Consider the following 27505-nt stretch of genomic DNA (forward strand, 5'->3'; position numbering starts at 1 on the left):
GATGTTCTGTGCTGTGACCCACTAATCACTGACGGAAAGCACTCCTCCCTGCCCAAAACACCAGAGGAGTCCGCTGTCGTTCACCTGGCACCTTACGGACGATGTTCCAATGATAAAACATACGCCTATCAGAATAAAGGGATAGTATGAGGTACTGTTATGGATGTGGGCAGCAGGAAATCCAAAGTCAGCTTAATTAAAAAAAGGCTAAGTCAAAAGAAATGTCTATCAGGTAAAGCTACTATATTTAAAATATATAGCAGCTTTACCTTTCTGTGCTCGACAATATGTCCTGATGTAGAATGAAAGTATGCTCTTGCTAATGTTGATGAGGATCTTGTAAATAAAATATATGAAATGGGTAACCATGAAAATTAGAAATCAACTTAATATCTTTGATGAATTATGGGAAAGAAGGATGGGTTGAATACCATAAAAGATAACTAATGACCCTTTGATTAGTTGATGATTAATGAATCAGTAATGCAATTTTCTTTTAATATCCATGATCTTGCTAAAGCTACCAGACTCCAGTGAAATGTTTGAACTGGCAGATCACTGGGGTCGCTGATATACCGGTACCCTGAAGGTTTAGTACGTTAGTTTTACTTTGTGACTTTAAACTACCAACATAATAACACAAACTAACAGATGGAGGCAGCCGTAGACCAGCAACCCCTGAATGATTTGAATAGAACATGGATAACAGCATCAGTTCCAACATTCAAATGATCCCTTTAGGTGAAGTGATTGTATACAGTTATACAAATATAAACTGCTCCAAATCCAATGAACAAGAGGCCACAGGGCATTTATTGATTCATTTTGTGCAACGATGGACGTCACAATGTTACATTCACTTACTTCGGCGAAATCTTAGTTACAGTGGTGACATCGTGTTTTAATCGAGAACTACCTCAAGTTTCATTCAATACAACAGGAATGTGATTTCAAGGCATTAAGAGATCTTAAGAAAACACTGGGGTGTCTTCAGAACACCAGCAGACCTCTTCTATCTAGAAAATAATGAGGTACAATATTGGAAAGAAATAAAGATGGCGCACTACAAGTAGGCCAAATACACTTGTCAAATGCGCAGCAAACTATTCTCATACTTCCTTATTTCCACATACCTCTCTTTCTGCACAAACAGTGGAACCCATGCAAGGAAAGAGGATACAAGTATTCGTAACCTGGACTAGAAAGTGACAAATTCAAGAAGCTTACATCGTGACAGGCGGACTATTTAACTACATACATGTCGTACATGTTTGTTATAGCTCCTGCATACTCAATAAACACATCCAGAGTATTTTCAGACGGACGATATGTGACCACTGGCTATGTTTACCTCCACAAAAGCAAGATATCCGATGACTTGTTTGACTTTGATGACATGTTTACTATATAAAGTTACCCAGAACCTTACAACATGTCCAGTAATCACATCAAAGGAAGAAACCTTGGATTGTCTAACATGCATTTTTCCCTTGAATATTGTTCCAGAGATAAATTCATTTTTCAAAATGGTTGGTCCCTTTGTACCACCTCTGGTCGTCAAGTCCATGTTAGCGTCATTCGTCCTCCAAATCGCAGGGCCTTTTTCAGAGACGTATGCATAACCTGAAGAATCCTTAGAATTGTTTGAGGCCATTTTATTCCCCAAATGTTGTTTTTTAGTGGGGAGAGAAATGATCAAAGTGACAGGGTGGGATTACCTGAGTGTGCAAATAGTTTGACCGTGGAACAAACGTCTTTTCTAGCGCGGTCCCTTTTAGAACAATCACTTCTTGGTCCCAAAGCAGAAAGCTGTAAAAAAAGAAAGCAGCCGTCTGGGAATGAAGAGTGGTGCGGAGGATTATCTGGTGGTCATTTGTTGTTTTACGAGCAGGGGGGATCCTCGGACGGGGTCAGGGGACTGCAAGGGGGCACTGTACTCAAGGAGCGGAAGGCGAAGATGGAGGGGTCGTAGGTGTACCTGGGGGGGAGGCGACTCCCCGTCAGGTTCTGTGGACAGAGAGAGATGAAAGGGCATGATGAGAGACAGAAGTTGTGTAAAAGCCACCTAAGTGCTTATTCTTGTGTTGAGGAGAGATGTTTACGTTGGCATGACAGATTAGGCTAGGGTTAATATATACAACAGGATATTGCAAAACAGTTCAACTCCGTTATGCCACTGAGGAGATGGAAGTCTGCAAGTTGAGATCATTTTCAGCCTATTTAATGTGTAGTGTAGTCGTACACTAGTTATTAAATACAGTGTCATAGCAAATGGCTTCGGTATTCGACCGGTCAAGATGCTTGACCGGTCGAATACCGACGAGTTCCCAGGAAATAACCTGCCGTGACGCTGCTACTTTCAATACACTTTGTTTTCTGATTGACCTGCCTCCCGTGAGTACGTTGTGTCTTCACGAAAGGTTTCAATTATTTATTTAAAAGACTCAGAACTAAGATTTCCTTTCAGACTAAATGCCCTAGAAACTGTCAATTGGATAATCGACTACTTGAAAGGGGTTGGAGGATAGTATGGATGAATGGCCTTTACTCATAGTATTATTTGGACAGTTACAGTTTGAGCCAGTTTTGTTCAAATTGCCAAAATAAAATGGACAGTATTGCTAATAATAGCTAGTAGCGACCTCTGTGGTCAATGCAACATAAAAGACTATAAAGATACGCAGATATGGGCAATTTGTTAGGAAGACACAGTTCTCAACAAGTCCATTTTGTAAACGTTTTTATCAAACAGAAACATAAAGACGATCTCAGTTTTCATTTGACTAGTTTTGCCTCTTTTGCTTTCACTCTTGAAATGCCTCTTTTCTTTGTTGAATGAGTTCTGAAACAGCTGTATTTGTATTTGTATTAACCACACCAACCACACAACATTGAGCCAGTCTCACAACCCAGAAACAATCCAAATGTGAGTAAAACTAAGAAATTGAAATATGACGTGTTGGAAATGTCTGTTTCAGAAGGCTTCTAAAGTGGCTTCTAGAAACCTAGAGAAAGAAGTTACAGTATCAAGTCACTGTGAGAAAGTGACTGAAAACCAAACTAGCAGTGATGGGAAACAACTGCACTCCTAAGAACATTTCACACTGATACCTTTCCTTCAAACTGCAGGTTTGGTGACATAAATCCCTCACAGAGCAACCCCCCCTCTGAGCAGAACCTCGCTTCTTGTGTTTCTACAAGTCCTCCGTCTAAAATTAGCCTGGGTCATTTTCCTCCCTGCAGGAAATGACTTTGTTGGATTTGGCAGTGAGGCAGCACTTTCTCCAGAGTCTGGGGAGAGTGTGTGAGAAGGTGGACTGAGAAAGATTAGGACCTTGAGACAGATCCGCTGTCATTAGAAGTTGATCCCATGGAAAAAACTTGAGTGTGTGTTTAAAAGGACACCTATATATTCTCATTGTAGAACTGAGACAGATGCACTATGTAGCTGACTGACTCTATTCAGGGCTACTGGAAAGTACTCAGTGACATCAATGCATATGAAATAAGCCTCCATTAACTGTGCATGTGAGCCTAACAGGTGTTGCTATGACTTCAGCCAACATCTTAAGGGATTTAGTGGCGACAACTGAGTCACAGTTACACGGCAACAATTCCCAAAACCACTTAGAGATGTTTTATCTACGGATGTTTGTATAAAACAGGCGAATAGTGAGAGGTGGACAAACAAAACATATCCCAAGAACAAGTTACAGTAAACTCAGATGTGGACGTGTTAATGAGTTGGCTACATGGTAGCTGTGAGTCAGTCCAACTTTGAGGGGGTGTGTTGTACTTCAGGATGAGTTGTCTTGTGGTCAAATCTGCAGTTTGCTGGACATTTAGGGCCAAGATGGGTCAAAAAAAGTGCAGGTCCCAAAGGTGCTTGTAGTCCCAAAGGTGCTTGTAGTCCCTTTTTAGTAAAGCCTTTTTCTACAGGCATTCAAAGCCAAGTTAAAACACCAGTAATATTTCACTTGTCCTGGAGAGGAACTGCCTGGAAAAATGCCTTTCGAGGGATTTTATGTTTTAAGTTATCCCTCTTGACCCACAGTTGCAAGAAAAAGTATGTGAACCCTTTGGATTCTCCACACATAGCATTGTGTGTTCCTTCCAAACAACTCAACTTTGGTTTCATCTGTCCACAGAATATGTTGCCAGTAGTGCTGTGGAACATCCAGGTGCTCTTTTGCAAACTTCAAACGTGCAGCAATGTTTTTTCTGGACAGCAGTGGCTTCCTCCGTGGTGTCCTCCCATGAACTCCATTCTTGTTCAGTGTTTTACGTATCGTAGATTCGTCAACAGAGATGTTAGCATGTGCCAGAGATTTCTTTAAGTCTCTAGCTGACACTCTAGGATTCTTCTTCACCTCATTGAGCATTCTGCGCTGTGCTCTTGCAGTCATCTTTACAGGACGGCCACTCCTAGGGAGAGTAGCAACAGTGCTGAACTTTCTCCATTTATAGACAACTTGTCTTACGGTGGACCAACTTATGCAGAAATCCAGGTCATTCCAAAGGGTTCACATACTTTTTCTTGCAACTGTATGATGTATGCTTCAGTTTGCATATCTGAAAAGTCTCAGCACTGTGTTTCCAGCCCAGTTAAAGGAATAGTCGAGTTTATTACAAGGATGGATTACTCTGTGGCCCAGGGGTTCAGGGGGGGGGCTAAACCTGAGCCTCTGTGTGAGGTGATTGCTATGTTGGAAAGTCAAAGGACTTCAAAGTAGGGATTTCCTGACTATTGTGTTTGTTGCTTCTGGTCTAATTGTCTATCAGACCAAATGCTTCCATTGATGGTTGGCTTTTATAGTTCATATGTACCCTAAGGTATTTTGTATATTTGTGGTGAGCAGGTCTAGTGTGGATGTGCTGTGGCAGGGAGCCTGTGACACCGGGAACAAAACATACTTCATTCTTTCTAGCAGGCAAGTCTTTGGCTAAGCTAACCTGGCTGGCCGTAGCCTCATATTAAGCATGCGGGTATGAAAGTAATGGTGCATTGTGTTTGTACTTATTCAACATTTCCAAGTTCTCAGGAGTACATTTTCTCTGAAGTTAGATTTCCAGTTCCAAAATTTGAGAGAACCTAACCATATCTGACCTTAAAATCCGAGACTGCTGGTTACCGTATCGACTAAGTGATAGCTGTACTAATATAGAGCTATTTTAGCACCAGTCTTATGTATGTCTTATTAAGTCAGTTGTACACACAGTGCTGTCCTACTTCTATCCAGGGATGTTACTGCAGCTATATAAGCACATGTTGTGTAGTTATCAACTGATGCAACTTAGAACTTGGTTTTTCCACTTGATGTACTGGAACACGCTCCGATTTACGACTTCCCAGCACTAAGGAAAAGCTCAATTATAATAATCTCATCCAACTCTCTGCACAAAAGCGATAAAGCGCAATTGACAAATGTTAGGCGACTCCTTAAACTGTTTTTTAATCTGTTTGTCCTAATGCTAAGACCAATAATGCCTTTGCACCCCATCTAAGCCATGCAGTTTACTTCAATCAAAACGGTATGCAGAAAATTGTTCCTTCAATTTAGTTTTCCCCTCCACTCTCTGCACCATTTCCCTCCCCTCAATCAATCTTCGCCCTCCTCTCCTCCCTTTTCTTAACGGTGGCTGTAATCAGACTCCATCACTCTTGCCTGCTGCAGTCTGGGAAGCTCTCATCACCCTATTCTCCTATTCACCTCCAACCCCTCGAGGGGGGAGGGCCTCCGCAGCAGCAGCAGGGGCAGGCCAAAGCTGTGTTTTCCTACTGCTTCCATACAAACCCCCCACCTCTTTAAACATAACCACGACCATCGACCTCTACTCCCGTAACAACTCCCATGCTTGAATCCGGTCTCGAAGCCGGGGCCCCATCCAGATCCAGTGTCTCTCTTTTGGATTCAGGCCAGGAAACCCAGGGTTGACAGCTAAAGAGGGAGAGGGAGATAAACCGAATGGTACGGGAGAGAAAAGACAGAGACGGGAGGTGGTTCACTTTGCCCCGTGGCATAAAGGGTAGAAAGTTAACACAAGCTTCCAAATAGCCCAAGAATCCAAGGTACTCACTTTAAGGAAATTCTATAAAGTGCACAGACCTGACCAACAGGGAAAACACTGAGACAGAGGATAATGAGCAATAACTCCATGTATCAGCGGAGTTAAACAGATAGCAGCCATCCAGGCTATAAATGGAAAATGACTTCATCTCTGGAAATACACCACAAGGGACCCGACAAACACTCCGCCTCCTCTTCCTCCTCAGCTCCATCTCTCAACGAAGCTCTCTTGTTCCTCCTCAAACACTCGCAAAAATCACTTTTTTGGTACTGCTCATCCATACTTCAACATGGAAGATAACAGCGCCCTAGATGCTGTTACAGTTGGTGTGTGTGTGTGTGTGTGTGTGTGTGTGTGTGTGTGTGTGTGTGTGTGTGTGTGTGTGTGTGTGTGTGTGTGTGTGTGTATGTGTGTGTGTGTGTATGTGTATGTGTGTGTGTGTGTGTGTGTGTGTGTGTGTGTGTGTGTGTGTGTGTGTGTGTGTGTGTGTGTGTGTGTGTGTGTGTGTGTGTGTGTGTGTGTGTGTGTGTGTGTGTGTGTGTGTGTGTGTGTGTGTGTGTGTGTGTGTGTGTGTGTGTGTGTGTGTGTGTGTGTGTGTGTGTGTGTGTGTGTGTGTGTTTGTGTGTGTGTGTGTGTGGCATAATAAGTGAGTGCGATAAGGTTCCGTTGACACTAACCCACGCAACGTGATAATAACGTCACTTTTCTCACCACACTGTGCATCCTTCTGGAGTACCCTGCGCTGTGCCAAGACGCCCAGGCTTGTTCCAGTCGGCTCTCCAGCATGCTCCCCTTACCCACCACATAACTGAATCACACTGTTGCAGTTGGTGGATGATTATTGGATGTTGTGTTTTGGAAAACCGCTTTACAGGAAGATCAGTAGGGACACAATCTTGGGAAAATACCTTTGTGTTTACGAAGGTATTTAGGCGAGTTAATGTGCACTTCTTAGACCACTAATGGGACAAGTGGAAAGCTCCGTTATTAAAGGCTGTTGAGATGAAGAGATCAAACAAACTTTAACAAGAAAAGAGCACATTTTTCTCCTGGTAATTTAGTTGTAGGTATCACTGCAGTTAGCGGTGTTAGTAAACGGAATGCGATCAGATTTTCAGACGTTGCTCTCAGGCATGGCTCGGTTGCTAGCAGGGCATGGGAACAAACACTGCTGCCAGATGCTGTCCCAGTATGCAGTTGGATGGACATCAAGGTGCTGGCGACCAAACAGGCCGGGCTGTTAACGGGGCTGTGCCACCTTATCACTGCTGCAATGAACACCCTGATCAGAAGTGCCCAAAATGGGTCTCCATTAAAGGGAAAGCAGGTGCTGTGTGTTCATTTTGGTACTTCTATACTAACATTTGCTGATTTGAGTATATTAGTGCGTCTCCATGAGAAGTATGGCAAAATGCAGTGCACTAAGAGCACCTGATGGTTCAATCAATAGGGTCAAAAGTTGAATGTGGACCTCTGAACACTTTTCACCCTCAACAACCGCCATCTTGGCTACTAACGGAAGTTTCAAGACCATCCGTGATCACAGTTTCTCCAGTGAAAACAACACTAAACAAATAATAGTTACTAATGTCAAAGGAAGCTAAAGTTCATTTTATTGGTTAATTGACCATGTAATGATTTGCTACAATAAAAACGAAACAAATAGCAAACAATTACGTAGCTAAGAGCGGCAATGGTCTCTTTTGCTGAGGGCACAGCAGCCGAGTGCGATTTGAGAAAACACTACCCGGTCAAAACTCAGCAAGTTCCCGGTGTCCGACATGTGTACAGAGGGGAGTACCCAAAATTGAGACGCAATGTGTGTGTGTACTTTCAGATGAATACCACTGGTATAAACCATTTTCAACAGGGCTTTTTTCAACATACAATAAATTGTTTGCATTGTTTGCAACACAATACTACAAGAGGCTTTTGTTTGTGGTGAGTTCAAATATAAAACGTACCCGCATCTTTATGGTCCGGGTTTTCCCTCCGCAATTCTTTTTCAGCAGCATTTTCTGTGGAGAACAAGAATGCACAATGAGAGCCTAGAAGATCATACAGTACAACCTTTACACTCTGTCTGTAAATACACTTATACTATGAACCCAAAAAAGGAACTTGTGATGCTCGTTGTTTATGCATGTGAATGTTGAACCGGATCAAGCGTATTACTAAAAGTCAACCAGTTATTGATGACATTATAAACAGCAAAATTGGACGTGACAAGAAGTGCATATCTTGGCAGTCGATGAACACGTGAAGCAAATCCAGCTGTCTCACTAAACTAAACAGTCAGTCAATGAAGCTTATGCAATATCCTGTCTCCCACTCCCATGTCCACCGTGGGGGTGGATGGACCACACAATCATCGAATTGTCTCCCGTTGGGGAGGTAGCTTCTAAGGGGGGAGGGAGCCCAGGAAAGAATGGAAACATAAGACTCCTGCTGTTGTGATGTGGGAGAGAGCTGGTGTGCACTTGCCCTCATGCTCACCTCCCGCTAGCTCTTATCTTTTTTTAGTTTTGTCAATGGGAGTACAGTCCATGTGGGTGCAAGCTGCTCTGACATGAATTAAAAACGGAAATTCACTTCAGCCTCCCAGAAAAAGTTATAGTTTTTTATTGTACGTGATTAACTGACCCTCTTGTTCAATCACAAAGATATGATCTCTTTCAAAAGTACCATATATTTGTATTTATAGGTTTTAGCTAATTTACTACAAACTTTCAATGTGCCAACACACACACACACACACACACACACACACACACACAAACATGTTGTGACCTGCCAGCTAGCATACCGTTTGGGTGTGTGTTGTAGTTATTAGATTAAAAGACAACAAGTAGGTTATCATTATCATTGTTATGGGGGGGGGGGATTTTAAATATCTTGCCTGTGTGTGTGGCGGTTGGACATGTATCTTTTATTCCATTATTTTGTCGTGTAGAACATCTGTTATACAAATGAAGTTGCTTTGGTTTGCCTTATATGTGCTAATCTCTAGTGAGAGCTTATTAACCACTGCTTTTATATCAATATCTACAGTTGTCTTATATCTTCAAGTCTTATTAAATCAGTTCTCTTTTCATCTACACTTCAAAATGCATTCTTGCACAATTCTAATCTTGTTTTAAAAACATGAAATGCCAAAAATAAAACTATTCAGCCAGTTCCTTTTCATACGAAATGAACAGACACTAATTAGTTTAAAAAACAATGTTATAATTGAGAAATAGCTTAAGATAGGGAAACCAGCACATTGGCTAAATCATGTCAAGAAAGATACTACTATGGTCCTACATTAGTGTGTAGTTGAATTATATTTTCTAGAACTGCGCCATTTTAGTGCAGATATCACATATTCCTCAAAAGCATCTGCTACACAAACTGTTGTTCTTTCATCAGGCAAACAATGGCACTGCCACATCTAAGCAAAACATCTGAGCACTGGAGCTACCTAGCCTTGTTTACCAACCACTAGCCTTAGACAGTCCTGGATCAGTTGATTAAGGAAACCACAATTTGAATTTGAGATTGTTTCTCCATCCTACCAACAATATTTGTAACATTTCCTGAGAAGATTAAACTCCTTGTTAGTTAGAAAATGGAGACAAAGGGGTAACAATTACAGCTCCCCCCAAATGTGCCATCAATCTTTAATTAATGTATAAGAAAGAAAATCCTGTCGCAGACTGAAACCCACCTGGTTCGAGTGCACCTTGGCCAATCAAATAAGAATAATAGAGGGGTTAGGCTTATTAGAAGCTATTGCAGTAACACTTACAATGGATTGGCTTATTGACGCTAATGTACTTACATTAGCGTGTAAGTACATTAGCTTTCTTGACTTTGTATCTCCATCAGCTAAATTAAATGTAATCTCTCATAAGGTTCCAAAAGAAAATAACTCAACTAAAGAAAGTATGTGGTCTAAAATAAGTTTAGTTTAATTGGGCCCCATTCTGCTCATGTTCAGGTTCATATTTGTATTTCTTCCCTCTACTGGGACATGTCTCCATGCTTTTATGTTCAAAAAGCTCTTTATTTTCTCATACTGCCTGTGCTGCAGCTCCTCGTTTCACCCTCTGTCTGAAACCAGCTGGCTGGCTCTGTTGTGATTGGTCAACCGCTTATTTATGTTCCGTCCCTTAGCCCAGTGGTTCCCAAAGTGGGGGGCGCGCAGAGGCATGACAGGGGGAAAAATCATAATTTGAAAAATGATTGATTCGAAAATAATATGATGCAGTACAATACTATTACGTCTGGGTCTCTGTGTTTCATTAAAGCTCGGCTCTGTGTGTGTGGAACGAGCCATTTTGTGTGTGTGCACGAGCGAGAGAGAGTGAGCGCACCGGTACCGGATCGTTGTTGTTGTACGCTAACGAATATAAGGAGCTTTTTCCACAACAAAGTGGAGGAGAGTCCTCTCCTGTCAGACTGAGAGACTCAGTGTTATCTCAGTGGGTCTCAAACGTTTTGGTCACGATTAATGTAAACAATTATTTCCGAGGCACACGTTTATATGATCATTATAGTTATAAAAAAATAAGAGAATAAATGAAAAACAGGTATGAAATACTATAGGACAGTAAAACAAGAATAAAATTTAAAAGGGTGATTTGTAAAATATCCATAAAGAAAAAGTAAATCTGTTTACAGTTCTGTTTCATATGGGTGTTGAGAGAGGTATCCATAGATCTCTCCATGTTGCTCTCAAAGTGCACCAGATTGATGCTTTTAACTTCAATATTTAAAAATAAATCTTCCCGGGGGAGCTTGCCCCCGGACCCCCCTATGTGAGGTCCACACACCACCTATAAAAATAGCACTTTACCCCTGCTTACACCTATATGCCGTGAGCTGATATCGAGCCTTCATTGTAACAGTCGCGGGTACACTGTGTGCGTTCCTCTGTAGCGCCCGGTACATTAATGGGAAACCCTAAATGTTTGAGCACCCTCTATGAAACGTCAAGCTACCCCACAGCACCCCCAAAACAAATCTCTGGCGCCGCCACTGAGCCTGACTTGTGTTGGGGGGGGCCCGACTTTTTTTTTTCTCCAAAGGGGGGGCCTGACAGAAAAAGTTTGATAACCACTGCCTTAGCCAATCACGTACAATGTGTTGAAGCACTAGCCAATAGAAACGCAATGTTACATAGGGATGTCACTATGTTCAGGAAGTAAACAGAGGAGTCCAATGGAAGTAGTTCAGGCAGGGGGGGAGTGTGTGGGAGAGAAACTCCCTCTAGAGGGAACTTTGGGATTTTAGCTTTTGCAAACCATTTACATGCACACAAACCAGAAAGGGAAGCTCCAAAAAGCAGAATAGGGCCTAATATTTGACAATCCATCCTTGAATCCATCCTCTCCCTTCCACACATATAACACACCCCCCTGGTTTTGACACTTTTAAAGTGCTTTTTCTAACAAACCCGCTTCCTTTCTTAGGTGTGAACTCCGGAACTGCATACATGAGTGAAATTACATGATGAAGGTGTCGAAGCTGAGGTAGAATGTGTTGCTGGAAGTTGTCCAGCTAAAGGGTTAATGGGAGATTGGAAGAGTGTCTGCTAGCTACCTCTGTAGGCCCCCTATTGTATTCCCTGCAGCACCTCCCATTCCACTTGACTGAGTGTGCACACACTCTCACACATACAGACATACACTAATACAGCGACACACTCGCAGACAGGAGGATGCGCAGATGCAGACAGGCAGGATGATAGACGCGGACCCCAGCCCCACGCACACACACCAAAACACACACACACACTCTTTTTTCCCTCTTCACCCCTCTCATTGCTGCCCGCTGTCTCTCATCATCTGTTCTTTCCCTCTAAAACCCCCATGGACATATGGACTCCTGAAACCTGCAGTTTCTATCTCTGCAAGCACACACACACACGCACACACACCCTTTCGTATCCACGGTGTGGGCCAACAAGTGTATTGGATTTTAATGATTAGCGGACCAGCTTCCCCACGTCTCATTAGCGGTTGTGTTTTTTCTGTTGTATATTTAATCCTCTCCTTCTGCCTCCACCCCTCCGTCATTTCCCCTAGCTTGCCAGCCTTTGTGAGAAACGAGGGCGGACATCTGCCGTCCGTGCCTCCCTCTCCTTCATCCCTCTCCAGCCAGACCACCGTGGTACGCGCGCCCTGGCTTTGGAGAGGGAAGACTTTGTTTGCTCGTGCAAGCGTGCACATTTGTGTGGCCATGTGTGTGGAGGGTAGCCGGTTAGTAGTATTAGTAATACACCATTGTATTTTTGGAACAAATCCTCAGGCTGACATTAACTGTTTGGTTCGTTTGGGGAGGGTGGTGTGAGGCTCATCTGTTGTTTGGTTTTCAATGGAATCCATGTATTGTTACGGTAATTTAAATGAAAGGCAATAATGTATGGCTAAAAATGTGATTGAATTAAATTGGCTTTTAGATTTGAACAAAGGCATCCCATGATGGTGTTCAAGTATTTGGGGGTAGAAAATGAAATGGGCTACAAGGATGACATCACTATAACATAATCCAATGAAATGATGGGGTACCACTTTCTGCAAGTATCTTGTGTACAGTGTAAGTCATTTTTAAAACAGCTGTTTTTATTATAGTTTTTTAATTATAAAAGTAATTTAACAGTGTGGTACTTATAACCTTTTATAAGGGACATCATTGGACTTTTGACCTACCCGTTCCATGTTATTAAGTTATTAATATGGTAATAATGTGATGCAATCATTTGAGTTAGATGAAACAAACGACTTAGTGACGGTTGTGCTTTGACCCTGTGCACAATGATGGACCATAATAGTTCAAATGTCCTCAAAAAAGCTTATCAAATTCTGCCAATTACATTGTAAGGATCTTGAGGCAGGTGCTTGTAGAAGAAAGAAAAAGTCATGAGGTATCTAACCTGTTGCATTTTCTCCAGATCCAGACTGGGCCTCCCGGCCTCCCCGCCGTAACTGTGCCGATACTTCCTGTATGGTGCTGATTGCTCAAAATGGGTCAAAATGATTGGCCGAACCACCGGCTGCACCACCTGCAGCTGAAAGCGCATGGGGGGCGGCTTGAGGCTACGTGGTGGACTGGAACTGAAGAGTACGGGGCTGGGGGAGGCTGCCAGGCAGGCGTTGGACTCCACCAGGGGCCGGGCTGTGGCGGCCGGCGACCCGCAGCCGAAGACGTCCCGCACCTCCTCGTCGCTGGAGGTGCTGCTGTGGTGGTCGCCATGCCGCTGGGGAAGCGCCGACACCCACTTCCTGTTGTCCCCGCAGCTGATTCGCTCCAGCTCTTCCTCTGACGAGTGGCGATCCAGATTGGCATCTAAAAGGAGGCGAAGGCGTCGTAACCGAGCCGGAGAGAGGGGACCCTGGTTGTGCTGCTGGCTGGTGGCCAAGGGAGTGAGGGCGCAATTTCTCCGTCTCTCTAGAGGAGTTGATAAACAGGAAGTGTCAAAGGAGAAGGTAGATACATGGTTGCAAAAGATAGGAAATGCTCTATAATTTCATATAGAGTGGCGCAGGACTGACATATCTTTGTAGGCTGACCCGTGAGTTAGCATCACAAGGGCTTCCTTGACCAAAAGCAATGGGATGTAATTTTCAGGTTTTAGGACTCATTCCTGCACCACTCTATTATTTGTTGCCTTGAACCATTCTGACTAGAATGTGTGAGAATGATCAGGTGATGGGGAGGACCTTCATCTACTTACGACAGAAAGGTATTCGGTTGACAGAGGGTTCTTACCTCTGTCAATCTGTGCAAGCTCCTGGTTCTCCCCCTCTGAGTCGTCACTCTCCCCTCCCTCTCCACTGCCATGGTAAGAAATCTGAAGGAAAAAAAGGAATGAGCTTATACTGAGCTTACACTTATATGATTCAGATCCGAGCATTTACATTGGTAAAAGAGTGAAAAAACATTCCAAAAGAATAGTATTTGTTCTCTTTTAAAAGGTCAAATTTGCAATGGAAAATGTCAGTATGCAGCAAACAATGTCAAAATAATTTGAGAGTAAAACCTTAACAATTAAAAATACAACTATAACTAGGATTGCGCAATTGAGCAACATTTTTTATCGAAATCACAATATGGACTAGCATTATATTCAAATTGCAGGAAGCACAATATTTGTTGGAGGATAAAAATGGTATTAAAGGGGCAATATTCTGCACATTTTCAGGTTTCATATTTGTATGTAGTGCTTCTACTGTGACATGTCTCCATGCTTTAAGTTCAAAAAGCTCTTTATTTTTCTTAGACTGCCCATACTGCAACACCTCTTTTCACCCTCTGTCTGAAACAAGAGGCCAGTCTGCTCTGATTGGTTAGCTGGCCGGCTCTGTTGTGATTGGTCAACTGCTTAAGGTCCTTACACACCAAACTGACACCAAAGAACACGTCCCGACGGAACGTCGCCTCACGTTTCCTGCGTCTTGGCCATGTGTCGCACCGGAACACACCGCAAAGACTTCAGACAACGGCCAATTTGCACGTACGAACTGCAAATGCGTGAGTGGCAATAACTCTCCTTACCAGCAGGCGGCGGTAGTGTGTATTCGTCATTCAAAAGAGGCAACAACCGGAAGACAGACTGCGTGATAACCGAGAGAAGAAGAACAGACTGCGTGATATAAACAAACAACAAATAGCGTGTGCGTTCCATTTTCACTCTACAGCGAGAAGCTCACGGGGCTTTCCGTGTCGAGATCTGGAGTTCAATGAAATCTCAGATTTGCCTTCTTAATAGTTTGTTTGGGTCCCTCACTTCCGTTTTGCTTCTCATCTCAATCAGAGTGATTTCTGATTGGCCGTCAGCCTTTTATCGACAGCCTCCCGATTCAACATGTCAAAACGGCGACGGAAGGTGCCGAAACGGCCGAAAAGACACAACGGGGCGGGACAGACCAAGACACACCAATCTGAGTAGGACGATACAACGCTCATCGACGGCCGAAATCGGCTTGGTGTGTAAGGGACTTTAGATGTCGGTGTCAGAGCACTGGCCAAAAGAAGCATGAGTGTTATATAGTGATGTCACTATGTTACAGAAGTATACAAAGTAGTTAAATCAGGGCGTTTCAGGCAGGTGGGGAGTGACATCCCTCTAATATTGTTAAGCATATCGCAATGGCAATAAGTAAAAAAAAATCAAAATTGTGCCATCAAACTTAAACAAAGTGAAATCCTTCTTTATAATTTCTTGGTTCACATACATAACCTTCTAATGTAACATAAGCATCGTCAGTTTGTCTATTACATGACATCTGTCAAAAAACAATTATTGCGTGGTCATTTCTACAGTTGCACTACTTGCATACTTGAAGTCACAAAAGGCAGGAAGAGTTGGGTTACAGTTAAGCCGGGGCTTCTTTCTTTTCCCACAACCTGAAGCAGTATGTCTCTTTCAAATCAATCCCTCGTCTGTCTCCACCAGAAGCAACAATACAGAAACCCTGCAGGCTGCAACGCTAAGAGTTAAGTAATGCGCCTCACACTCAGTAATTACCACTGCGAGTGCGAGGCCTCGCTGAGCAGCTGCCATCTGTGCTTGTGTGTGTGCGCTTTACACACATACATCCACACAAACATACAGTGTCCTCCCTTCTACTCTCTAATACACACACGCACACTCTCACACACTTCCTTTCTTTCTGAGAGAGGGAAAAGGGAGAAAGGAGCCAGGGCATTAGAGCCCAATGAGAGAAGCCAGTATTCAATTCATGTTAAGTGGGAATTCCAATCTGTAATTACAAAGGCTTTTCACAGTTTTATGGTGAAATACAAATCAGAAGGCGACATCTCGTAGCTGTCCCTACTTTTTTACATTTTAAATGTCACATTACTGTATATAAAAACAAAACGTAAAAAGTATTGCCTATCATCATCAACTCCACTGTATTTCAGATTGTTCCAAAAATCACGTCAAAATGTCTGCGTAGGATCCAATCAAATGTATGTAGTTAAATGTAGATATTCATCATATTATGTAAGTTTTATGATTTGACATGGCATGAATTACATAAGAATAGTTACCAGAATAGCAAAAATAATGCTAAACATTTCAAAAAGTCTTCTCATACAGTATTGTGGTCGATCAAAGCATATTATAAAGCAGGAACAGCAAAGTAGGGATATACATGTAATGAAGTACATTTACTCAAGTACTGTACTTAAATGCAATTGAGGTAATTGTCTACGATTATTTTCATTGTATGCTACTTTATATATCTACTCCACTATATGTTCCTTTATCTGACAACTACTTCTTTACAGATTCAGAATATTAGCTTAAACCAAATATAAATCAACTTATCATTTTAGGTTTAGATATTCTCTGACAGTTTACAAAGTAATACAAATTCGCTCCACTTCCACCAGCTGTGATTAACACATTAATGCATCAATAATCATAATGATGTAATTTAATATATATGATTTAAAAATTGGACATAACAAGTACATTAACGTTTGGTACTTTTAGTTTACTTTGATGCCAACTTTTATTTTATTAAGAATTGAAATGCAGGACTTTTACTTGTAAGAGAGTACTTTTACAATTTAGTAATGCTTATCTACTTAAAGGGGCCTATTAGGGGCTTCATATTTGTATTTTGTACCTCCACACGTTTACACTTTTCACCCTCTGTCTGAAACCACAGCCCAGTCTGCTCTGGTTGGTTAGCTGGCCGGCTCTTTTGTGATTGGTCAACTGCTAAGAGATGTTCCGCTCCTTAGCCTATCACGTACAATGTGTTGGACAGCTCGCCAGTAGAAGGGCAGGTGTTACGTAGTGATGTCACTATGCTACCGAAGTAAACAAAGGACTACAATTGAAGTGTTTCAGGCGTTACAGGAAAGGGAAAACCTCAAAAAGAATTATAGGGCCCCCTTTAAGTAAAAATAGATTCTTCCATCTTCCAATTTCTCAGAGTAAGATCACAACGTTGATACTACTTTAACGTGTGTGGATAGTGCTAGAGGGTAGGTTTCTTGTTTTTGAATTGTACATGAGCTGTGGGACACATTACAGCGTACAAGAAGAAAAACCTTGACTCTCGAGGAGTCTCAAGCTCGCGTCAGTTTATGAACTCTGTAGGAAAATAACACTGAGGAATAACTGTGGGAAGGAAATGTATTTCGGCATGTGTCCGGCTCAGGGCTTCAGCTTCAACGTACACTCCAGAAAATGATTGTTGGGAGGCATCCATAAAACAGCTGAAATACTGTAGGATACTGAGACTGAAGTGACGGTGGCAGTGCATACATCTCATGTCATGAGTTTAGCTTGAGACGTTTAACTCTGTGTTCAGGCTTACTGAGATCATCTGGATTATGACTAGTTTTCCATACATGTTTAACCTTTTAGAGCAGCTTTAATTTCTGCTTGTCTTGACCCGTGAGACAGAAGTTCCTCTACAGAGCAATCATTGTCCGTGCAACTGGAGAAAAATATAAGCTGACAGTAACGAATTTGGCCTTTCTCTTCCATTAGGGACCGTCTCACAGGTTGTTGATGGATCAGGGAACAAGAGAAATGTAGCACATGTGTAGCTCGCTTGGACAATACTTTAATGTGGTTCAGGCTCTGTCAGAATATGCTGTCCTACCTGTGTGTACATGTTTAGTACCTATTGAAATATACTCACTTTGAAATTCTCCCTATCTTTGTATGATCTAAGAGTCACAGTATTAGGCTGGATGAAGACCCCCAAAATATCCAAGCATGGTTTGAAAAATGTAGATAGATGTGCTTTGGAGCCACCACCTATCATGTAGTGCAACCAATTATTGCATTAACTGTATTACATTGAAAAAATACAGTATATAAAAAATCAGTTTTACAGATAAAATATGCCAACTAACTTTCTTAATGTAGGCAACAGCTGCATCAATATACAACCAATTAAGATCACTTTTGACAACATTTTATTTTTTTGCAAATGATTTTGTTTCTGAACACTTCATTACTAACAGCTTGTAGAAAATGTTATGCATGTTAAGGATTGTTTAGGGATAAATCGTGGTTGTTTTAAGGACACATCCGATTCATCTTGGTGAAAAAGCACTAAATCCACTTAAATGGAAGTGTTTGTATGAATACAACGGTCTTACTGATTCAAATATGTTTAGGTATTTTAAAATTTGCCTGTTGAAACCCTTTTAGATCATCAACCTATTTATTTTGCCATAGGAGACATAATCACTTGTTAAGAGAAACTATTGATAATGTTGTTAGGGACTGGTGCCCAATAGCATTTGACATGAAGCAGAATTGGTAGTTTAAAGTGTTATGGTGGTTATAAATATAACAGAATAAGCTCTGACATTTGGTTCAGAAACAAGTGTGTGACTGCTGCTGCTTTTTTATTTTGTTCGTGTCCCATAGTCTGTTTCTGTCCTGTTGTTTTTGCTATGTTATGTTTTTAAGTGAATGTCTTGACTGTTAAGAACAACAACTTGTGTGTGTTTTAGAGCCAGACTTCTACTTTCAGTGACTTACTTACTTCAAAAGCAAATAGATTCACTTGTATCAATGTAATACTAGGCAACACTTGAGTACACTGACTAAATATGCAAAGCAGGATGAGTCGACAGTCTATAGAACATTCAACCATGCAAATCTCGTCTGCGAGTGAAGCCCAAAGACTGAACATACTGTACAAATGTGTGTTTATAACTCTTAATAATGTTGCACGGCCTCAGAGGGAGGGGTCATAACATTTGATTTACACAGTTATCTGATAACAGAATGTAAGGATATCTTCTTACAACGAACACCGATGCAGTGTGAGCGTGTGAGATAGAGACAAACAATTTGCATGCGTTTTTCAGTGAGCCACATCTGATATGGTTATTGCATTGTTCATACAACAAACATTAGAGTGAGTTTAACTGACAAAGTTCAGTTTATGGTTAGACAGGATTACAGTGCTTTCCCAACCACTAAAGGGGCGTGGTTAAACTCATGTTCAGGTTCATATGTGTATGTAGTGCCTCTACTGTGACATGGGTCATACTGTCGGTGAGGGGGCGGGGGGGGTGCTAGTTGGGCCTCGCAGCGGCGAAACTGTGGCACGCTTACACTGTAGGTGCGACGCGTTTGGGGGTGCGGGTGCTAGTGGAGCCTCGCAGATGGGGGTGCTGCAGCCCCCTCAGCAACCCCCCCCCCCCCTTCCCGCGTCCATTCGCGATGTCTCGCGGATCCCACGTAGCAGGCAGGAAATGAACCCAGCTCACACTGTCCGCTCCTCGCAGCGCTACGTCCCGCCAACACGGCACCCAGACCCCACGCAGCATTCTCATCTGTTTGTCCTTACTGGTGTCATTTTCTGGTTGCTAACGCCATTGTAACACACAATCACTGATGTTCCGCTGTAACGGTGGTGGACTCATCAGAACAGAGTGGGCGAGCTGACCAATCAGAGCACAGTGGGCTCACAGGGAGGGGGGGGGGCAGGATCTCCAACAAGCCGTTTAGGACAGAGAGTGAATACACATACTATACAGAGATGCTGTATGAGAAACCAATGTGAGGTTGGAAATCTATTCTAGGAGACCTCAACAATGGAATTATGATCAGTAGACATGGCCATGACATGGGACCTTTAATGAATCTAGTTTGTATCTCAAATTGTTTGTGTGTAGGGCTGAACCATTCATCAAAATGTTATCAAAATCACAATTTGGACTAGTGAAAAATCTATCGCAGGAAGGAAAATATTTATAATATAATAATCATTTTAATACATTTTTAAATAATAATTATGGTGAAAAAGTGATAAATCCCCCAATGTTGTGAATCATATCGCAGTGGCAATATCAGTCAAAAAATAATCGCAGATACATAATTATTTTAAATTGTGCAGCCCTACTGGTGTGCATTGTTATTTGACTGGCCTACACTTGTTCTGCACTTTGAACTGTAATAACCTGTATGAAAGGTGCTAAACAAATAACCTTTGATTGATTTATTAATTTAGTTGATAAACAAGGAAATAAATGTCAGCACCTAAACTGATGCAAGACGTGTTCTTGTTACTTCCAGTTACTCATTGTTTTTCTCCACCTCCTCTATAATACTGTGGATAAACCAGGGTTGCACCACTCGGACCTGGATATGCTGCCTCATACTATAATCCCTGCAAAGCACTGATACTGACTTCCCAGATGTGTTTTTCCCAGAACACCTCAAAAGACAAACACCTAATCTGCAAAAGCACAACACAATGAATAAAGTGCATGCAAGTCATATGTTTATGCTGCAAGATAAAGGACTACTTGCAGAAGAGAAAGCACACGATGTATACATGTACAGTAGCACAGGAACACATTGAATTGCTCTCTGGGGACGACACTCAGTCACACCCTTCTCCCCACATGGTTGTTAGTTAGGATCACACTCACAATGAAACACACCATGGATCTGGAGATGTTGTGACCCTCTATGCTGCTTCCACATACTATACATCTGTTATAGACTTCCAAATGTAATACACATACAAAACTTTGCATGACAAATATTCCAATTGTGTTTGATGTGAGGATTTGAGAAAACTCATTTAGAGGTCTGAAAACTAACCAAAGTGATTAGAAGTTTTAGAATGGTTATGCTTATCACTGATGCAACGCAAAACATGTTGCAATCCTAACTGGTTTTTTTCATATGTTAATGCAAGAGCTTTGGAGTGATTTTCTTTTCTCTTACGGCTGCCTGATATGAGGAACATATGCGATCATGTTGAATATTGAGAATAAACAAATAATAAAGTGTACACTCAGTTTCTGATACTATCAGTATAATGCTAAAATACAATCAATTCCTTGTTGAAATAATACAATACATTTCATTATTTCCAATATTCCATCATTTAAAGAAACTGAAAACTGAAGACTAAAAAAAGAATAGTTACTTTTAAAGGGTGTTTTTCCACTCTCTTTCTTACAAATCCTTGATTGAAATCAGGCAGTCTTTCTCAGAAAATATGTGTAAATGTGACAGAGAGAAACATTTACATGTCAGTTCTTATAAGTCGGCAGGTTTATCTTCATGTTAAGATTTCCCAAAATCAAGACTATGAAGTAATTGCAGCCCACTTAATCACATGCAGAGAGTTGATGCACTGTGAGACTGCATCAGGCAGAAAAAAACTGCTTTTGTGCGTACATGCAAAGACAGACAAAGAGTTGTGTGTTTGTGTGTCAAGAACAGTTGAATGAAATCCTTGTCAGTCCCTCGCATCGCTGAGCAGCCTGCTAAGCTGGATCAATGGCAATGTGACAGCATACACACACTGCCCAGTTCACACACATCAGCTTTGCACTGTCCTTCCACACTGACATGGCCACTGTCACACTCCAGTCCCCCTCTCATGAGAAACACACAACGCAGGGTCAGACCCATGGCTGGTTCTCTTTCCCTCACACTCCACTGGATCTGGCTTATAGTGTAGTAGCAGTCTTGATTAGTAGGATAGGTAGTGTAACAGGGCCTTGGAGACCTTTAGCCTCTTTTTAAATATACTTGCATGGCCGTTCAGCCCTCGATTATCCAGTTAGCACACTTTAAACTCAAACATTATCTGAGTAACTTGTAGACAGTTTGTGTATTATTGTTGAACTGTCACAATCCAGTGCAAGCAGCCGCACGCAGAATACACGGTATGAAGACCGATGTAAAACTGTGAGTTCCACCAGGAACTTTTACCATACGCCACTAGCAACATTTGCTTAAGTTAGCAAGCGGATTAGCAAGCTAGTAGATTCCACCATGGCAAACACAAGTGAAACAGCAGAGCTGAAAGCTGGGATCCTGCTAGGACTGGGCAAAACCTCAACATAATATCAATAATTGAAATTGAATATCATCCTTTGGGATAACGTTATATTTTAAGTGTTGTTTTTAGGATGCAATACAGTATTTCTATTATTTCCCGGGAGGACCGGGCAATTTATCATTATTTTATCTATATCAGGATTCAACACTAGATTTTGTTTTATATTTTGCAAATCTTTCGTATTTTCCTGGTTTTAAGACAGCAATACAGTAAAGTCTAAAGTCTTCTCAATTGAAATGATTATTTCAACAATTATATTATTGCCATTAACTGCTTAGTCATTATATCCAGATTATTGATTATTCTTTGACAAAATTCTTATTGTGTAAATATTCTGTCAAGGCATCAATGGTCAACCCTACAATATCGTTACAATACCAATATCCAGGTATTTGTTGTGATAAATGTATTTCTAAATATCACCCAGCGTAACTCCTAAAACTATGTAAACCAAGCCTTGACCTATATGAGCTAATACACCCTTAGTAACTTGTGAATAGGATGACAGTATAGAAAGTAGTTCTGCTGAATCAAATACCTAAACTAAATCCGCCAGAACAAAGGTTCTGCTTCATCAATCCTCGAAATATTGGCTAATAATAATGGCTGTCAATAGTAGCCATAGGGAAATCATGGACTGAAATACCTGAGCCATCAATGGCACAGTGGTCCTGAGGGTTGACACTACTATGCTATCCAACCTTTGTTTGCTGACATTTACAAGAACCGTTACGAAAAAAAGACCTGAGTTGTGATTCAGTGGAATGACCCTTTAAAGTCCCTTCATTTGAATGCTCCATTATATTGTAAGGATGCAAATCTGGAGCCTTCCAAACCAGGGTACAGTGGTAAAAAAAGGACTAAATAAAAGGCACTTAATAATATTTTCTTTTCGGGTTTACATATTTTGGTTGAACAAACATTGTTCTCTCAGTATCAGGTGTAATACAGTAAATCTTATTCGACAGGCTAGGATATTCACAACAGGCCCATTCAGTACTTCAAACTCACATTCCCCACCACACTGACCACTTGCAGCAGAAATAACCTCGCTACTGAACAGAGCAACAAACACAAACAGTAGACAACGGGGATGGCACACTTTCCCCCGTATCCTCAACCAGGTCTTTGAATGGGCGCACTTTGGCACAAAATGGCCGCCATGAGACAATACAGTTGGTTTACACACAATATTGTTGTGGATGGAGCAAGCGAGTGACCCATGCAGGATACGATTCACCCCTCTGCACACCAAAAAGAGGCATTATGCAAACTGAGCAGGTCGTAACAATTGCGGAGCACTTCTGGAAAATTGGAGGGGAAAGATGTAGAGGTCGGATAAATATAGTCGAATAAAAGCGTTTTTACTGAAATAAGTCTGTGTTTAGATCTAAATAAGCTATACCATTTATATTCCCTTAGATCAGTGGTTTTCAAACTGTGGGGCGCGACCCCTGTTGGGTCGCGGGAAGATTTTTAAATGTTATTATTTTCTCCTTTTAGCTTTGTGAAGCACCTTGAGATGACGTTGTTTTTAAAATGCACCTATATAAATCAAATGTATTATTATTATTATTATTATTCAATTGTAAACAAACACTGCTCGAAAATATCTCATTGGTCAGAGAGCTGTGGGCATAATGCTGCCTTTTGCAACATCCTACTTGTGTGAGATCGGCTTTTTCTGCTGTTGCTGCCATCAAAACGAGATACAGATCAAAGCTGAACATTGAGAATGAACTGAGAGGGGCAGTCTCAAAACAAGTCATTGATAAGCTGTGTGGAATAGGAATGGTAAAGTGATGTGATCGTTTGCAACCTGCAGTAGAAATAGTAGTTAATTAATATATTTTCCTTAAAGAAATTTGAATTTAAAAATCTGCTACTCAGGGAAGAAGGCCAACCAGTTTTAATTAGGCCAAATTAATTCACAGTATGTATTACAAGCACTTTTGTTCATGTGTAATCCATAATCAAATATAAATATAGTTGGATCTTTGTATCTCCTTATTATTAGCAAAGAAAATGTAATGTTTTTACAACAATATACAATTAATCCTACCAATATAGATGGGAACCGGGTTGGGGGGTCCCGAAAATATGTCCAATACCCAAGGGGGTCCCGACTGAAAAGGTTTGGGAACCACTGCCTTAGATGGAGAACCCAGACTAGTTTAACAGGTATGCATGTAGGATTTTTAACATTAAAAAAATGAGTGCGTTTGGTGATTTACTATTTCAAACAGCCGCAACTAACAGTTGTTGAGTTGATGAGTCAATGATCTGTGAGTAAGATGTGTGGGAGAGTTTGTTGACATGCCACATGTTTGCTGATGTGTATGTAGAGCAGTGTGGATCTCCGGTTTCTCCTTGTAAATATCTGACTTGGTCCTGTAAGCCGTGAAGAGTAAATTCCTTCTAGCATGGACATGGTAATGAATGGGTTGAGATGCTTGGAGGCAGATAATACCTCCAAACAAGACATGCTTGAATATGAGAACACACAGGCCGGCAGTTGCCATAGACAGTGTGTTGTCTATGTGTGTGAGAGTGTGACTATAGCCGCTTTCACACCAAGTACTTTGCCGTACTTAGTTCCCAGCACTTAGTACCCCCCATGGAACTAAGTATAGATCGCGTTCACACCGGAATAAGTTCCCTGAGGGAAGATTACGCAAATGAAGCCGCTGACGTCACTTCTTCTTCTGCTTTGGGTTTACTGGCAGGCCGCAAACAACTTCACGGCGTATACTGCCACCCGAAGTCCCCGGCCGGAAGCCCCCGGAGTTGGGGGAGTAAATCGCCAGAACGCTGACACCTCCTCGTCATTCCACCGCTCCCATGTTTTTTTTTGTGTTGCCATAAGTTAGTCTCTCTCCGTTGGTGCGCGGGGATAATGCTAATAATGCTAATGCCAGCAAATACAATGGCGGCTTCACAAAACTTTTCAGAGTTTTACGGGGCGTGGTTTACAATTCGCCCAGCCAATCAGAAATTGGAACTTTTTTCTCCCCAGGAAAGTACCTGCTCTAGCAGGGACTGAAAATGGGGGAAAAGTTCTCATGAACTAAGTTCTCTTTTTGGTGTGAACGCAAAATCCCAGGAACTATCGGAACTATACGATACGATATACTTTATTGTCCCCGTAACTAAAACTAAAAGTACGGGGAAAAGTACTCCGGTGTGAAAGCGCCTTATGTGAAAGAGAAAGGAAGATAGTGATAATGAAGTCTTTATAACCCCTCAAGCAAGGTCACAATCTGTGAGCCCATTATGTTAAGCTGTGTACTCAACTGGCCTACAAATGAACAGGTCACAAGACAAAAAACAAGCAGTGGTGTAAAATAACTAGGTAGATTTACTCAAGTCTACTCAAGTTTAGTAACATTTTGAGAGAATTGAACTTCACTTGAGTATTTCCATATTTTGCTACTTCATACTTCTAACACACAAAAATTCAGAGGTAAATAGTGTACTTTCGCTCATCAGCATTAGTTACCTTGCCAATTTGTATTAATGATATTAAATATAATAAACACTTGAATAAGACCGTAGTCACCCCTGGAGTAACTCCACAACCTACCCTGCAGTATACAAAGTCATTTAAATTAGCTGCACCATTATCAGCTTTGATAAACACATAAATGTATCAATTATTAAAATCAAACATATTATATAGACTGTGTATATATTATTCTGAAATGTACCAAAAGTAAAAGTAGGCTACTCACATCTGCATTATGAGTACTTTTACTGTTGGTACTTTAAGTATATGTTGATGCTTATACATTTCTACTTTTACTTGAAAAAATGTTTGTATTGCAGGACATTTACTTGTAACAGAGTATCACTACACTGTGTACTTCCACCACTGACTACAATGTGTATTTAAGTGCAGCATGTGGGCCTAATGACAACTACAGCCATTTAAAGTATGTTACTATAGCGGTAGTATTCTAATTGTCAAACTCACCTTCAGTTGGAAAGGATGTATCTCGTTGAGGGAATGTCTTCGTAGCTTCTTCGTCAGCGTCTTTAGCATTGTTTACAGAGTAGCTTATGGCTTATCCCCTACTATAGCGTTAATAACGACGGTTACTACAACTTCATTAGCTAACATGAGCGACTTTACGCATTTAAAAGAAGGCACGCGGGACTATCACTTGACTGCCAAGCACAAAAAACTGCAGCGCGAGGTGCTGCACAGTTTAGCCTCAAGTTAGCTCGTGTCGAGAAAAATGATACACCGAAATTCGATAAACTGCGGAGATGTGGCTTGTTTTCAGAGGCTGTGCGTAGTCTTATTTTCGAGTTCATTGGAGTCTCCGTTGTTGTGGAAAGTACTTTTCTTTTCCTCTGAAAGATGCCCCACTCGCCGTAGCTCTGCCTAACTTCCGGAGCTTAATTCAAAAAATGTTTGGGAAATTAAAAAATAAAATATCAACTTGTTGGCATTCAGACACGCACACACGCACACTCACACACATACACACAGCCAAATGCACACCAGCTGCACGAACACACGGAGTACTCCTCCAGCTTGAGCGTACTGCCCTCTGATTGGCTGTAGTGCTGCGATACGTCATGTTCGCCTCTTGAGGAGGAGGGTTGAGAGTTAAAGCCACATTATCTTATCTGTTTACTTCCTCTTTTCATACCGGGTTATTCATTTAAATGCAATAAAAGCATGTCTGTCCTCTTCAGCAGACACATGTGTTACATTGATTAACCAGCCACTGCTTCTGATAAAGATGTATTTCAAGCCATTATAACCAAGTTACTTTAACTCCATCTTCTTATAAGGTGTTAGAAGTTGCTGTGAGGTGTTTGTAATACCCCTGCTTGATTGAAAACATCTTAAGCCACATAAATAATTACCTTTTTAACAACTCATTTAAAGACTTGCATAGAATCAAAAACACAGGTCTAATTGATGTATAGATGGCATCATATTATTGATTATTATTGATTATAGCAGGTTATACAAATACAAATAATGGCTATGTTTCATTTCAGTGGACGTGCAGTCCAAAGCAGGATTCCTAACTGGGACACTGAAATATAATGAGAACATTGCTAATTAGTAAAATAGTTACACGTGTGCTTTTTTCTATTATGGCTACTCAAAATATGGGCCATGTAAAAGCATAAAGTATAGGCCTAATGTCTGTCTTTGGAAGGTAATACATCTCAGACCACACTTTTAACAAGTTTAAATTAAACCCTTTCACTTTCTCTTGGAATATAAATATCCCAAATAATCTACCCTGTGATGGGAAAGTATCAAGATCCACACAACATGTATTGAAAGTGTAAAAGCAAGTGTTAATAAATGTATTTAAAGTATATTATACTTTAGAAATGGTTATGGTGTAGCAAATGTGTTATTATATAAAGAAACTATATGATATACAGATGGACCATTTAATCAAGGCATGACATCTTATGTGTTCCTTATGCAACTTGTTTGAAATAAATCGTATTCCTAGCTGTCTAATAAACTGTGGATTTAAAAGAATAGTAGAATAGTTCCTACTAAATGACATCAATTCAATAAGAAAAGGAAATATTAAATTAGTACAAGTATCGTTACA

The 27505-nt window shown here is 41.1% G+C and overlaps 1 protein-coding gene across 1 annotated transcript; it reads right to left on the reverse strand.

Moving 5' to 3' along the window:
* Positions 1 to 785: 785 nt before the first annotated feature.
* si:dkey-16j16.4 lies at positions 786 to 26399 on the reverse strand. Its single transcript, XM_034205970.1, has 5 exons — positions 25885 to 26399; positions 13825 to 13906; positions 12989 to 13503; positions 8034 to 8087; positions 786 to 2007 (listed from the first exon to the last, which is right to left on the reverse strand). Exons 1-5 carry the CDS (start codon positions 25951 to 25953, stop codon positions 1882 to 1884), a joined length of 846 nt encoding a protein of 281 aa, XP_034061861.1. The 5' UTR covers positions 25954 to 26399; the 3' UTR covers positions 786 to 1881.
* Positions 26400 to 27505: the final 1106 nt, after the last annotated feature.

This window comes from Gymnodraco acuticeps, unplaced genomic scaffold, assembly GCF_902827175.1.
Source record: "Gymnodraco acuticeps unplaced genomic scaffold, fGymAcu1.1, whole genome shotgun sequence".
Taxonomy (NCBI): Eukaryota; Metazoa; Chordata; class Actinopteri; order Perciformes; family Bathydraconidae; genus Gymnodraco; species Gymnodraco acuticeps.

Excerpts from the sequence above, each read along its gene's own strand:
- si:dkey-16j16.4 (XM_034205970.1), bottom strand. The coding sequence starts at position 25,953 with ATGCTAAAGACGCTGACGAAGAAGCTACGAAGACATTCCCTCAACGAG. Across the intron at positions 13,907-25,884 it reads TACATCCTTTCCAACTGAAG|ATTTCTTACCATGGCAGTGG; the intron begins GTGAGTTTGACA and ends TTTTTCCTTCAG. Across the intron at positions 8,088-12,988 it reads ATCTGGAGAAAATGCAACAG|AAAATGCTGCTGAAAAAGAA; the intron begins GTTAGATACCTC and ends TGTTCTCCACAG.